At 40.3% G+C, this 15389-nt stretch overlaps 1 protein-coding gene across 1 annotated transcript in view; it reads right to left on the reverse strand.

Annotated features, from left to right (window-relative positions):
* Window positions 1-15389, reverse strand: part of cachd1 (cache domain containing 1) — a 113331-nt gene that overhangs the window by 45461 nt on the left and 52481 nt on the right. The window contains exons 3-4 of the mRNA XM_050055506.1: window positions 13789-13937; window positions 1797-1903 (exon numbers count right to left, since the gene is read on the reverse strand). Of these exons, the coding sequence (XP_049911463.1) occupies window positions 1797-1903; window positions 13789-13937 (256 nt within the window). The remainder of the gene's footprint in view (window positions 1-1796; window positions 1904-13788; window positions 13938-15389) is intronic.

The following is a 15389-nucleotide window of genomic DNA, read 5'->3' on the forward strand; positions in this document are numbered from 1 at the left end:
CATTTGTATTTTGCATTTTTTACACAAAACCAAACAACAGCAGCATCAGTGTGCGATTTTAGATAGCATGCCAGCATCCCGGAAGCAAAAGAAGTGTGACGTGTAACACAACAGCAGCAATGGCAGCAACTTTTACAAAGAACGTGAGGTGGAATAATGGCGTGACATCCCTGCCTTGAACGGGCAGTGTCTAGGGGCTATAGAGAGACACAATGAATCAAACAAATGGGGTTAACAGCACACTTTCAGATAGTCTTTTCAGAGGCAGTCATGATACCAAACTTGGTACTACCAAGGGTATCCACCGAATTTTTTTGAGTTATTTAACAATATACTGCATAAGTAATCTAGCCAGGTAGCTGAACATTCTTGTGTAATGCTTTTTTTTAATCCGTGGATTCAGTCTACAAGGTAACCATAGTGCTTCCTACCATGCAATATAGTATTATCCTCAAGCTCTGCAAACCAAATGGTTAGGTTACCGTATTGGATGAGGAATAGTTAAGCTTTTTGACTTAAATTGGAGAGGTTTGGTGAGAGCAATGATTAGCAAGAAGGCAAGTACTGTTTGATGATACCTGCTGCAGGGAAACACAGTCCTCTCCCATGTAATTAAAAGAAAATGAGTTTTTGGAGTTTAAAGCTGCATTTTTATTTAACTTTGGCTGATAAAGGTGGTTATGAAATGGATTACTTTCAGGCAGAAAAATGTAGGTCTTGGTAAAATCAATTTTGTAGAAACATTTTGGGGATTTGAAAATTTATACAATCTGACTTAAACTCGCTGTCACACAATTACAAATTCCTGAAGGGGGGACTGGCAGTGATTTAACAACGTGTGCTGGACTGAAACTGGAAGTTAAAGAGACACAGGGAAAGTGAGCTCAATATTCCGGGAAATGCAGCCCATATGTGTCACCAACGCATGTAATACAGCTGGATAATTCTTCTCTGGAAGCGGAGGAAACACACAGCTAACCAAGCGATGGCATCAGAACAGAAAAACAAGCAAGGGAAAGTTGGCCTTTGCCCGCTTTTTAGTCAGTTCGGTCCATTTTCTTCCTAATCAAATGCAGACCGACATATGTGGTGCAGACACATGTGGGTTTTACATGGTAATAATCTGCAATGTGCTTATGCAATGTGGTGCCTCCATAAACATACTGTGGGAGCAGTGAGAACACCATCAAACTGTTTTCCATTCTAGGACAATGTTGATGTACATGTATGTACTATAATGACATGAATATGTCTCATTTTTGTGACAACTGATGTGATTTCCATATGAGGTAAAGTGAGGACAGAAACAAAGAACTGACAAGAACATACACTACCTGAATACAATCGCAGACAAGAGTTCAAAGTCAAACAAAGCACATTTGATCTCAGGCTGTAAAAATCATTTTAAAATCAAAGGGATGAAAAAACAGGAGCGGCAGACAGAGAAAAGGAAGAAAGTGCGAGTGAGGGAGCACAGGAGAGACTGTAACGAACATCTCTTCAGACACCCACAGCTAATTATTTCCATCTCAGATCAATGTCCTCTCCTTTCAACTTTCAGACGATAAGAAAAATAGAAAAGATAATATAACTTCTTAATTAAAAATTGGTTGCCGTGGCAACTGCGATTAAATTATTCAGCATTTGGTGTTCAGTTCTCAGTAAAAAGAAATGGATTCCACAGTTTATATGATGAAAACTCTATGTGTCCATGTTTCATTTGTTAAACCAGGTCAGCTTGTATTCTAGCAGATTCTCCTCTCTTTTAGTGTGTGTTTTGTGTGTGTCTGACAAACCTGAGTTGAGGTCCCGTCCAGGGTTGAAAGCTCGGCTGTTGACGTTGGGGGAAAGTCTGTCACAGCAGATGGTCTTGGAGACGTTGGTATTGAAGTTTCCATCAAACCTAAACACACACAAACAGGCAACATTTGAGAAATTTATAGAGCGTGTCCGACTCATTTGTTGGTGGAGCAACTCAGACTTTTCTCTCAGCATTTTACTACTCCACAGCTTTAACTCCAATAAAACCAAACTCACAGGTTTGCAAATACCTCTGACTTTACGGTAATGTTCATGTTGGAACTTAAAGAAGAAGCTATTGACTGAGATCTACATGCTTTACACAAACTGTGGAGAAATCTATGTGAAACCAGGAAGTTAATCCAATTACATGAAACATCTGTTGAAACTAATAGGCCCTGCTTGTTTCATCTGAACTGAATTGTATCGCTGGCTTTATCATCTGTTGCCCAGACCTCGTATTAAAGTAGAAGTAAATGGCTAGTGAATAATATTTTCCATGGAAAACTGCTTGAATTCAGCTTCTCTCCCAATAAAGCAAATAGCCAGTTCCCCGAATACATCTGAATGTGATTGTAGGAAGGGCTGTCTAGGATGATTCAGATCATCTGTAACAGCTCGTATTATCTGTCTCTTTGTCATTTTGTTTTTATTTTGCCCAACACATTCTCAGTCCAACCAAATCAAAATATGAAGCACTAGGTACCCTCCTGCATCAGCTTTGAACATTCGTTTGGACATTTTCACAGAGAATGTACAGTTTTAACTCATTAAATGCATAGTCTTTTTCAAAAATAATCTTACAATGTATATGAAAAACTTTGTTTTTGTGTTTACTTCCTGAACTGTAGACAACAAATGTGGTTAGGTTTACAGAAAAACACGGCCGGGCTTAAAATAATTCTGGTTGTTACTATTTTGATCACATCACTTACGTCATTTGTATAGTATGCTCCACGTACTAGGACACTACGTTGTTATTAAAATAATGCCGCTGACTTGTGGTTTCACAGGGGACACAAACAGCAGGCTGACAGGTGAAGATCCCCGACACTATGCTGAGTTTCTCATTGTTTATACTAGGTTAGTTGCCCATAGCGTCAGAAACTGCCACTGCCTGGTAACTATCATACCACTGTTAAGGGTGCCTCAGTCATTATGTTTACATAACATTAGAGAAAATCAATTTATTGCGTTAGTCTGACTAAAACCGGACTTTTAAAAAGCATGTTAACATGTTAGACCGCCTGAAATTGAACAAAATCTAATTTCTCAAAGTCAGACTAGCACACCCAGATAAAGCACAGATAATGCTATTGGGAGTTGAATTACTCTTGCATGTATACAGTCAATTAGGGCTGCAGCTAACGATTATTTTCATTGTCGACTAACCTGTCGATTATTTCTTCAATTAGTCGACTAATCATTTTATCGAAAAATGGGTTAAAATGTTGAAAAATGTCGGCCTGTCTCTCCCAAACTCCAAAATTATGTCATCTAATGTCTTGTTTCGTACTCACGCCAAAGGGTTTTAGTTCACCGTCATGGGAGAGTGTGTAAAGCTGCCAATATTTGAACATAAGAAGCTGCAATAGGAGTATTTTAGTGTACTTTTATAGTACTTTTCTATGAAAAATGACTCAAACCGATTAGTCGACTACTAAAATAGTCACCGATTATTTTGATAGTCGATTAGTCATCGATTAGTCGACTAATCGTGGCAGCCCTACAGTCAATCAGGCCCAAAATGGCCGATGTGCCGCCCTGAGCTTTGACCCAGAAGTCAAATAGCATTAAATGCTTAACAGAAGAAGACGCCGGTAACATTTTGGCAAAATCTTCATCCAGAACCATACATTTTTGGAGGGACGAGGAGACACAGTTCATTCTGTGTCAGCTGAAAGACTTAAATATTTTAAAATACATGTGTAGGAGGAAAAAACGGTATGGCGATTGTTTCGTTAGTGACGTAATAGGTCAACCGGAAAAAGGTCCAATACTAACAAGCTGAAAGGGGACATATTGCCACCTATCGCAGTGCTTTCGGTCATACTTTGGTAAACAAATTGATTCCTTTCCCATGCTTGTATACTGGGATGAGGACAGCAGTCCATTTAAAAGACCTAGTCAAGCTATAACCGTAGCTTGACTTAACTGTGCATGTTAACGTAGAGAGTCTGCCACCGAGTGCCACTGACCAAGCATCGCTACGTGACAAGTTGGGAATGAGACCAGGCTCCTGGTCTCTGGTTGCTCCCTGGCTAAACACAATGCTAATAATAAGACAGTGTCATTAGTCATTGCTTCAACTGTGAATTTTTGGTTGGTTAAAAAAACACCTTAAATTAGGTTATACAAGGAAAACAGTTTTGACACATACAGGACCCGGATGAAGATGGAAAAATGTTTTGTCAAAATCTCTACTTACTACTAAAACTACTTTTGGGCATCAAGGAGCAAATTCACGTCAGCTGGATGTGAGACACTATATGTGCACAGCAATGGAAAAAGTAATCTAAAAACTATGATATTAACACAAATGTATCATCAAACTGCAATATCTCTGCTTGTTTTTGAAAACGGTCCCTGCATCACATACTATACTCCTGTTTGTCAAAGGCATGTTACAATTGTTTCTTAGCATATGAACACTTGTGGATAGTAATCTCAAAAATAACACAATACAAGCACTCTTATCTGTCTCCTTGATGTTAATCTCTGATGGCAGTTAAACAAGGGCGAACCTTTGTAACAGTGTTGCCTTTATCTGCAATCAGAATGAGCTCATAATGAACAAATGTGTTAGGTATGTTTAAAAATATCAGTTCACGGCCGAGTTGCTTGCTGTGACTGGCCCCTACATGGAGCTTTGTGTAGAGTAAAAGATGTGGCCCAGTAATGCAACGTTGCTGTCCTCGAGCATACACACATGCAAATGTGTTTAAGAGGTGTCAAAAAACGCGACACGTGTTGCCATCAGCACATCTTTAACACGTAGCTTTTCATATAACATATTAACACATATCACATCACATTTCATTCAGTGATTTGTTTCAACGTTACACAGCAGCATGAGCAGTGTTATTTTAAAGTCTCTTTCTTGTGTGTGTGTGTTGATAGTAAAGCCTGGTTTCCAGAGCTCGTATCTCTGGAGTTAAGAGCTGACTAAAAGGGAGGTATGCAGAGGAGCAGCCTGTTCTGCACTGCACCAAGCCTGGGCTGCTTTGATCCTTCCATCCCTCCAACTAGACCACCCCCCCCAAACCACTCCCCCCACCCCCACCCCTTCTGGCTTAGCGACATACAGACACACATGTGCACACGTAAACACGCGCGCACACACACACACACACACACACACACACACACACATGCTACACACTCTTTGGCTCCCTCTGCTTGCAGACCTGGCCCTGGCCCGGCTTGATTGACAGGTGCTGTGATGTACAGGCTGCGTTTGAACTTCACTCATTTAGAGTCCCATAAGGCCAAAGTCATTACTATTCTCCTTCAACCCACTTTGCATAGAAGCGGTGGGCAGGACGCTCAGCACAAATGTGTGCCAGATAAAAAATACATTTGCAGACGCTTTGAATTCCACATCAAAAACACATATGAGGACGCGAGAGAGAGGGAAAGAGAGAGGGAGAGGAGGCTTCGATTCTGATCAAACATTTTAATGAGGGCAAAAAAAATCTGTTTTGCAAATAGGCTGGACTCACCAGACACAAGCGCGAACAACAACACAAGCTTAAATTCATTTTAAGAATATAAAACCAAACTCTTATCCAGACTGAATGCATGGTGCCTTAAATAATTCTTCCATTTAATATGCATATTAATAATGTAGGAATGCTTGCTTTATTACCATGCCTCCCAAAAGGGTTTGTTTTCTATGCAGTGATTAAAAATATTCCTGAGGACAACTCAACCCACAGACAACGGGCCTGTGAGTGTCCTTGAGACAGATTCAAACTACAATTTATTGACGAGTCTTTGGATTTTGATTTTTTCCTTTGCTTTAATACAGAAAGAAATTAAAATATATACGATGAATCACTTCTGAAAAGCCAAAGGGGTTTCGCAAAAGAAAAAACATCTTTTTTCTTCCAGTTTTGGAAACAAATCCTCACACTGGAAAAAAAGACATGAAGCCCAGTGTCTTATAGCACACAGTGAAACAGGCAGACACCTCTAAATAAGGCAGCACCTGCCGTGTTGAGCAGTTACGAGCATCCACTGTTTATAAAATCCATTATATTAACATGTACCCTGCTGCAGGAACCATGTATATCCACAGAGGAGGCAATCATACACCATTCAAAAAGCCCAGTGAGTACAATTACGCTGAAGAGGCTTGCGGTTGTGGGAGCTCCGACGTCAAGAGTAATACCCTTTCTAATGTGTTTGCAATCCCTCAGTGAACAGCAGCGGTGAAGCAGGCAACATGCTAGCTGGAGAATGGAGGGTGCTTAGAGAAAGCTCTATCCAAACAGATTTCATTGTGATATCAATATGCAGAGTGGATTTTGGAATTGTGTTTGGTGTAGAGCAGCTACTTTCACAAGAAAGGAGGAAAAAGGCTCTAGTGGATTTTTATCCTGTGCTGATTTGCACAGCTCATTGACTGAATTAAACTGAGAGGTGATTCTAATGTTCTGGCCTCCCTTGTTTGTGTAAACGGGGCAAATCATGCAATCTGAAACACACACTAGGCCTAAATAATGGCTCAAATATTTTATTACATTGCATTAGACTGTACAGCTATACATAAATGAATGTATGGCTCTCTAAGGAAACTTATTCAAGTGGGAAAATACTGCCTACACAAATGCTACAACAGTGGCTGAAATAACATCACTGAGGGAATGCATGTTGCTACGTTATTGAAATAACTGCCTCCAAACATCATCCAATTCTTTTATATGACAACCTGAACCTGTTTTCAGTATGTCATATTTGCCATCTGCTCTATTTTCTCTTTCTTTTAGACCCTCACACTGCTGTTAACCTCCCCACTATGAAGAAAGTAAGGTAGGACCACCTAGGATTGGAACTGGGGGATTATAAAGGACGGATTACAGACTGGGCCAACAGGGATTCAGACAGTGGGCCCCTCAGTCCCGGCTGACCCAAGGGTGACCCTTGAACTCAGAGGTCATCAGGCATCTTAAATGTACCACAATGCAAAACAAGTACAGAATGTTACAAGGGCTTCTGGGTGAATGAGACTCTGAAGAATGAGCTCCTTTTGTTGTATCAACTTTTCAAAATTACCTTTGTTACTCTGCTACCAGCAGTTAGTTTCAGTTGAACATTACCTGTAGGTACCAGAGTTGGAACCGAGTCTTTGTTTTGCAAGTAACAAGATGTCTAAAGTCTTTGCACTCAATCCGAAGTGAAAACAGGCAAGTCCCACAACCTTAAATTTAAGTTTGGAGTGCCAAACAAGTCATAAACCAAATATAATGCCGTTTTAACAACTAAATATTATATTCCTAAATATAATATTAGCTTCAACTTACTGTTCTTTGTGCAACTACAAATGCCAGACAAAGCTGGAAGTTGTTGTGTCTCTGTCTGTAATTTTCAACCTGTGCATTTTGCAGGTTGTTACTGCAATCTTTTTTTTTGTTTGTATAACCAACTGGTGCTCAGTAACATACCGTTAGTTCCTCAAGGTTCCCTCCTGCAACTTGACTGGATGCTGTCAGATTGTTCAAACAAAGTGAATCTGTAGAATTATGGATTGACTTGCTGGTAGCATTAGTAGATCCAGGAAATGACTAGAAATAGATTTGTTTGTGGCACAATTTTTAAATAAAATACTTTTAAATCTCTGAACTTGGGGGAAGGTATGAAGTGTTTTCCAGTCAAAAGGCTCAAGTCCAAGTGAAGTCCCTGGTGTTGAAGTCTAAGTCAAGTAGCAAGTCTTTTTCGATTTTATTAGGTTGGGTGTGAAGTCATAGAAATTGTGACTTGAGTCTAACTTGAGTCAAAGTCACGTGACTCGAGTCCAACCTCTCTCCTGTCATCAGTTAACCAAAAAAACTAGCCATTACACCAGCTGTCTGAGACTATGTTGCTACTACAACAACAGTAACTGTTAAATGAACTGTTATGTATTTCACTTTTTGTTCTTAAACTCATGTGGATGTTTAGTTGATGTGTTCTTCCTATAGAGACAATGTTGTTCATTCACTAATGATAGTTTGTTCCTTCCTGGTATGCAGGACAATGCAACTTATTTGACAGCTAGTCTATACTGTGAATCAAGTTTCCTTGTTTTTATACTTGGCTATTTTTACAACACCTTCGTCTGGCTCTTGTTCTATTTTATCATAGTCCATTGATTATGCATTTGGTTGGGATATTGGACAATGCCCGCAGTTGTTGATACATAACTCTGATTGGATGTACAAATACTGGAAACAGGCCAGATGGTGGAGACCCAAAGAACTCTTCACTGCTTAATCTGTCCTTAAATATCAACTAAGGATGTGAAGAAGGAAATCAAAATAAAGGAAGGGTTAAAAAGAAGGTGAAGAGGAAGCTAGTATATTAAGACAGGAAAACAGAGACAAAAAGGAATAATAAATAAATGGAAAATTTAAGGGAGGCAAAGATGGAGGAAGAGCGAGGAAGGAAAGAGATGGAGGTTGACATTAACAGAGGCATGTGGACAGAGAGAAGAAATGTTTACACCTGCTATGGTCACTTAAACAAACCCCTCCCAACCTGCCTGGTGTTTCCCCATCTCCTTTTCTAATATGCAAACAGAGGTATCATCACAGTGCTGACTGAGCAGCCAGAAGATCAGCTTGATCTGAAGCTCGAACTCTTGGTAGCTGCTCACATATACTCTTGATCTGGGCTGTAAATCTGCCAATAGCTCAGCTGGTGAGAATTCCTCTTAAGAAACAGGAGCTCTGTATTAGCACTATGGTGTCTTTAATCTTTATGTTTAATTTATGGGTGAAGCTACTGGAAATTCTGCAATACTATCCCTCGGATGATATTATGACATTATGTTAGGCATTTGGTGTTCTGTTCAGCGGCCCATCCTCATGCGGGTGACTTTGTCATGTCAGGATGCAGTAAAAGCAGGTGTGCAAACCAATAAACATATAATACTTGTGATTTAAAAACCTGCAATTAAATCACTGAATATTAGTTAGGGCTGCTCCCTGAAAGTCGGAGAATCGAATCATCAGTTGGAGACCCCTTAGTTGTCTGAGATTGCTTCAAGTTTTTCTTTTTGCTAGTCAGTGTGCTGTGCAGTGTACTTCTGGGGATGTGCTGGTCCCCAGATGTTGCTATGGAGTGAGCGCTTTTCACTTTTACACTACTCTTTGGTACAAAGAACTGCGAAAGAAACGCTTTGAAACTTTCCACCGTAAAGCTCCAAGATAACATTATCTTCTTTCAACTGCTTGGAAGTGTTGAATTTACAGCTCACAGATACTTAATACGACACAGTCTCTGGCTTTTGTTTGATATGTAGTGTCGGCATAAAGTGTTGCACATTTCCGATCTGTTGTTAGCTTGTTTACGATGTTACATGAATGCTGCTGTCACACTGAACGTTCAGTTCAAACTTTAGAACTTTATATGAAAAAAAAAAAAAAAAAAAAACTTAAATCGTCAATTATTCATATCAAACGGACAAATCTGATTTGACTGCCATAATTTTGGGTACAGCCCTAATGTTACCTATCATAGATATGTTTTGTGTTGTAGGAGTTGGAGCCCTTTTCACTCACACATCTCAGTGGTCGCAATGACATACTGCAGTGTGTGAAAGCTTTCTGAAAATTTCTAGTGTTAAAAAAAATGAAATCATAGATTAGAGAAGGATATGATACCAATTACTTTTCTGGGATCTTTCAAGTGCATATCTCATGGTACTAAAAAGTCAAATCCTGATTTATGAAGATGGATCAGTATCTGTTACATTAGGAACAAAGTTGTGGAGATAACAAAGGTAGTAATGGGCATAGACTTTATGTAAAGCAGCACCATGAGGGTGGTTATGAGTAAAATGGATGGATTGCCGTGAATTTTTGGATCAAACATTCATATTTCCCTCGAATATACTGTGATAACTTCGGTGCCTTCACTTTTCATTTAGCACCATCTTTACCTCATTATCTTTAGGCTAAGTCATGTGGAAAAAGGGCAAACTTTGCACTGAGGTTTAACAAGATGCTGGTCAAACACTGACGTGGGCATGTCTGCAGGGAGGTAGAGTGAACTGGCCATCTTTAGCAACACCTAACAATGTTGTATTTTTTACGCTCTACCTTCCCTATACCTTTCTCTTCTTCTGTTTTGTTAAGGCACTTGTTTGTTTACCTCCTTAAAGACCTCTCCGGGATCATATGAGTAGCATATTCCTTGCACGGTCCATTTGCAGCTTATCTCCTCTAGAACTACTGGTGAAATAAGACCATTAAATGGCATGGTCTGGGCTGCTCCCAAGCACACTTCTCACTTTTACAACTGCATAGCAGTGGAACTGTTGAAATGAGCACCTGGAGACTGCATGTTAAAAATATAAACACACACACACACACACACACACACACACACATTAACTCTACAAGTCACATACATTTTCTATTTTCAGGTACAGTCTGTCGTTGAGACCGAGCAGTGATTAAAGCATACCACTAGGCGCTAAGCACTGCCCTCGGTGGCCTCCCTGTGAAATGATAGCCTGCTAGCTTGATGGCTAACAGACATGGACACCCTGTGAACCACCTGATCCCCCTCTAAACTGGCTGACCTGACTGAGACCCCCAGAAGCAGCTGATGCCTGAGACTAATGAAGGACACTCTGAAGTGGAGTACAGAGAGCTGAACTCCTGTCCTGATACTGGCATGGATCCTACTAAACCAAGAACACGATATTACTTTTTTTTATGACCGTCTACTTTCTTTTCTTCTTTTTTAAAATATTTTTCTCTCTAACTATATGCCTTGTTTAACTGCAATGCTTTACAGTGAGATGCAACAAAATTCCTTGGATTGACATGGTTTAACACAGCTGTAGAGTGCTTGAACTTGAAATATTTGCTGATAATGTTTAAACATTTACCATTAGGGCTTGACTGATGGTGAACTTTTGGGGATAATGAAAGCAGTAACCTCTGTGGATGAAGGACGAAGCCAACACTAAAGTGCCAAAAACTACAGCTCTGCTAATCAACGCTTGAGGCTGGCTCCAAAAGCAACTCAAACCCAACTAAAATGCCCAACTTTTACAGGGGAAATACACACATTTACAGTTTGGTCAAAAAAACATTTTGGTCTCTATGGCTAATTCCTTACTCATATGTAACTATATAACTCACCCAGTAAAATTTTAAGGCTTAAAGTCTTAAAGTTCCACATAATTAAAGGGGGGGCTTTGAGTGCCTCCAGCCTCTTGTCCAATTATGGTCACTTCCGGATTGAAAAATTCAAGATGGCGACAGCCAATATGCCGAAATAGAGACTTCAATATCTGAGTCACAAACCAATCGTTGACGTCACAGTGGCTATGTCCGTTATCTTTTTATATTCTGTGTGCTAATACCAGTAGTTGTATTTGAGAATCACAAAAATCAAATAGTCACATAAGCCGATATCCCCCACCCCAAGAAAACACAGCATGCATTAACATTTTAAGCAAGTATCTTTGTCATTTCTATACCATAAGTTCTTATTCCAAATCAGCCAACATACTCACATGCCGATACTTCTGCAATAAGCTGATATCGTCTGAAAAATCAGCACCCCGAAATTACTGGTATGGTTTTTACAATCATTTTAAGAACAACAATGATTCTGTTAATCATAAGTGCCATATTGTTGGCAAATGGACTTGCGTTTCTTGATGACGTTTCGCCTCTCATCCAAGAGGCTTCTTCAGTTCTAACGGACTGATGCGGAGTCACAGGCTTTAAACTCCATGTGGGTGTGCCTGCATCTCAGATTGAAATGCAGGTGGTTCCTGTAATCAGCCAGCTTCCTAGATATTCTTTCGAATTCTCATACCAGTCGAAGGGCATTCTTCATAAAATGATTGGCAACATGTCGGGGAAGATTCTCATTCACCCAGGTCATGGTAATCATAAGTGCTATATCATAGGCAACTGGACTTGCCTCAGTTTCTTCAAGACTTTTCGCCTCTCATCCAAGAGGCTTCTTTAACTCTAACCACCTGCGTTTCAATCTAAGATGCAGGCACACCCACATGAAGTTTAAAGCCTGCGACTCCGCACCAGTCCGTTAGAACTGAAGACACTTCTTGGATGAGAGGCGAAATGTCTTCAAGAGACTAAAGCAAGTCCAGTTGTCTACGATATAGCACTTATGATTACCATGACCTGGATGACTGAGAATCTTCACCGACAATGATTGTGTTATCATTCAAAACTATAGTTCCCATCAGTTTTAGACAAACTGTAACAATATATTTTAATCTAATCCAACCTGGGAGGTTCCTGGTTCTTCAGCTAGCTTCCTTATTGCAGAGTGCTCAAAAAGAGAGAGATCAATAATTCTGCATACTTCTCCTTAAAGTATCTCACGATCCTGCATAAACCCCAAAAATGAAGCAAGAGAACTCCGTGCCTTTTTCCTCCCTGGAGGAAGATCCTTTGAAGTTCAGGGATCTGTCAGACTCGGCTTCAGTTTGGTATGTCGATCCCCCCCCAACACCACCACCACCACCACCACCCATGTGACTCCCCCTGCATCATTCCATCCTTCCTACCCGGGTCTTATATCATTTTTCTCAGCAATTTCTGCCTAAAACTGTCTCTCAAAGCTCTAAATCCATGATTTTAAACTTGGGCTTAGAGTGCACATGTTGGAACATAAATACAACATGTCTGCGTGGGAACAACTGTTGAATGTACGTTTAGTATGTCGCGTGCATGAATCGGCTACAGGTGGCCAGTGGCCCTGAGCCAGGCAGCCTCCTCTCTGCACGACTGAAGAAAAGACAGGTGACCTTGCAGCCTGTGAAGTCTGCAGCGCGAAAACTTCAGAGAGCAATAACTGGTTACATCGGCTGATAAAGGGGAGGGAGATAGACAGAAATGGAGAGAGAGGGGATGAAGGGTAGAGACAGCTGCTGCTCTGTAGATTAGAACTGAAAGCAGCTCTCAGCTTTGAACTGTGTTTTCGCCTGCTGGAGTTGGTGATTGGCTGAAAAGCTGGGTCTGCTGCACTATAGGCAGGGGCAATTTTAAACTCTCTTAGTGGAGGACTTAAATCTGGCACATTCAGTCTCACATCCAGTTTCAGGAAAATTTACTTTTTTGTCATGTGGGCGCCCTTTTCACAAAGAAAACACAATGAAGATAACACATTGAAATTGAATTTTGTGCCATTTTGTCGTGAGAAACATTTCTGTCGCATTTGTGCTGCAAAAGGTTTAGAAGTTTTATAATTTCATGATGAGATCAAAAATCTAGGGAATATAAGTTTATGCCAACACAGCCATCAAATCTCCAGGCTTTCAAAAAAAAATTCATTACCCATGAAAAGCTGAATATCTTCCTGCCTTCCTGGGCTCCAAGTACCATAAAACTTTTTAATGTCAAGGTGCACTGCAGTAAAAGCAACAACTGGCACAACTACTAAATGCTTGAATAGGTTCTGAAATTGGGATAGAGTTTAAAAACGCTGCCAAGTTTCAGAGCGTGCCAGTGCTGCTCAAGGCTGTAAATGATGTGATGTAATCCAAAGGATGATCATAACATGTTCAAACAAGGGAGCGATGGGGATTTGTGTGTGTAGTTGAAGCACAGAGCAATGTATAGAGAGCAGAGCACAGGTGCAAACAGTGGGAGGTGGGTTTACAGACAGAGAATAAACCTCCTGCTGAGATGTGTGTGCAAGGGTTATGAGAGAGAAAAAGACAAGAGAAGAGAGTGTGTGTGTGTGTGTGTGTGTGTGTGTGTGTGTGTGTGTGTGTGTGTGTGTGTTACTCACTCCATCATAGATGCAGGTATGGAGCAGCAGTCCTGTATCGCAGTGAGCGGAGAGGTGAGGTGAGCGGTGTACGAGGCCTCCACCACCTGTTTGTTCCTGTTCACCACATCCAGGTAGCGGTTAAACTTTTCACGGATCTTTTTGGCCAACTGCACAAAGGAAACACAGACACATCATTAGTCAAAACACCTGAATTTATTTCTGACATCCTAAAAATCAGTTTTACTTCAAAAAACCTTTTCTTTCCAGCAGGCACAGCACTGCGGGTTCGACCTAATGGGCCTGGACCCCGCTCACTTGTACAACTGGCCCATCAACAATGACTGGGAGAAGATACATTTTTCTAACTTTTATTTTTAATGATACAAATTAACAGTTAAATACAAAATAAAGAAAAAAAAATCTAAAAAACTAAAAGATAAGATCATAAAACTGGGCTGTCTATGCAGTAGAAAGACACTAACACTCTTGAAATTGGAGCTAAATGACCACAGAAAACAGAGAAAAAGGACTGTCGCCTTGTGTTTTGCTCAAGAGGTAGAAAACCTACAACTATCAGAACACATTGCGCTGCACTGGACCAATAAATGCTCCCGCTGGTGGGTGACATAATTCAGGCTTGGCCGTTTTTTTCCAAAGGAAACAAAAAGGTGGCCAGCTTGTAACAACCTAAAATTACACTTTAAACTGTGAGCTAAAATATGTTTTTAAAAACATTTTAGACCAGAAATCAACAATGCGGTAATACTCCTGTTCATAACTGATCAGCACTGCCTAGTTTTACTGTTTGATCATTCAGGTGAGAAACAGGCAATACGGTCACAGTTTTACAGTTTGATAGACAGTGAGGAGGGGTGGGTCTCTCTCTTTCACCTGGTTCTATACTTTTTGTGTCTGTTCTGGTGGGCATACAAAAATGCGGAAGTACTATCTATAGTTCGACCAACAAACCTAGAGCCAGCGAAACGCATCATCCACAGGATTTGAGCTAAGAGATGAGCAGATAGATCTGGGCGCTGGTAAGATATAGCAAAATTAACCTCAGTTCATTTACACATACTGCCCACATTGTTATGGTACAAAGCTGGACCAATCGCATCAGGCCAAAAACCACTGCAGCTAGCATTCAATCACAAGGAAACGTTTAGCAGCAAGAACAGCCAATCAAAGCACAGTAAGGCAGAACTAGTTGGAACACTCTTTGGATAAACATTATGTCAAATCAGCTTGTTGGTTTGTAGCCGTGTAGTATGATGTGTGTATCGATGGTTGAGAATACAGATGTTGTAACTGTCTAATATCAAGGCTGCAAATGCATTTCCTGCCGCAGGTAAATAATAAGCTATCTCAACATTGAAAATGTTAGGAATAAGATTCAAAAAATGTCATAATCAACCAGTCATTTCTGTTTTAGCCAGACTACCAGTTGAAAACCGTCAAAGGAAGGGAAACATTATTAATGTCTGTAATTAAAGGGCCCAGACAACATTACTTTAGCTCGTCCAAAATTGAAATCTTGGCACTGTGCCTGCTCTTCAGGCTAAATGGGAAATTATCTCGCCTCCAGCCTGCCTAAAACGTGCCAAACTAAATTTTAAAGT

This window comes from Epinephelus moara, chromosome 10 (genome assembly GCF_006386435.1).
Source record: "Epinephelus moara isolate mb chromosome 10, YSFRI_EMoa_1.0, whole genome shotgun sequence".
Taxonomy (NCBI): domain Eukaryota; kingdom Metazoa; phylum Chordata; class Actinopteri; order Perciformes; family Serranidae; genus Epinephelus; species Epinephelus moara.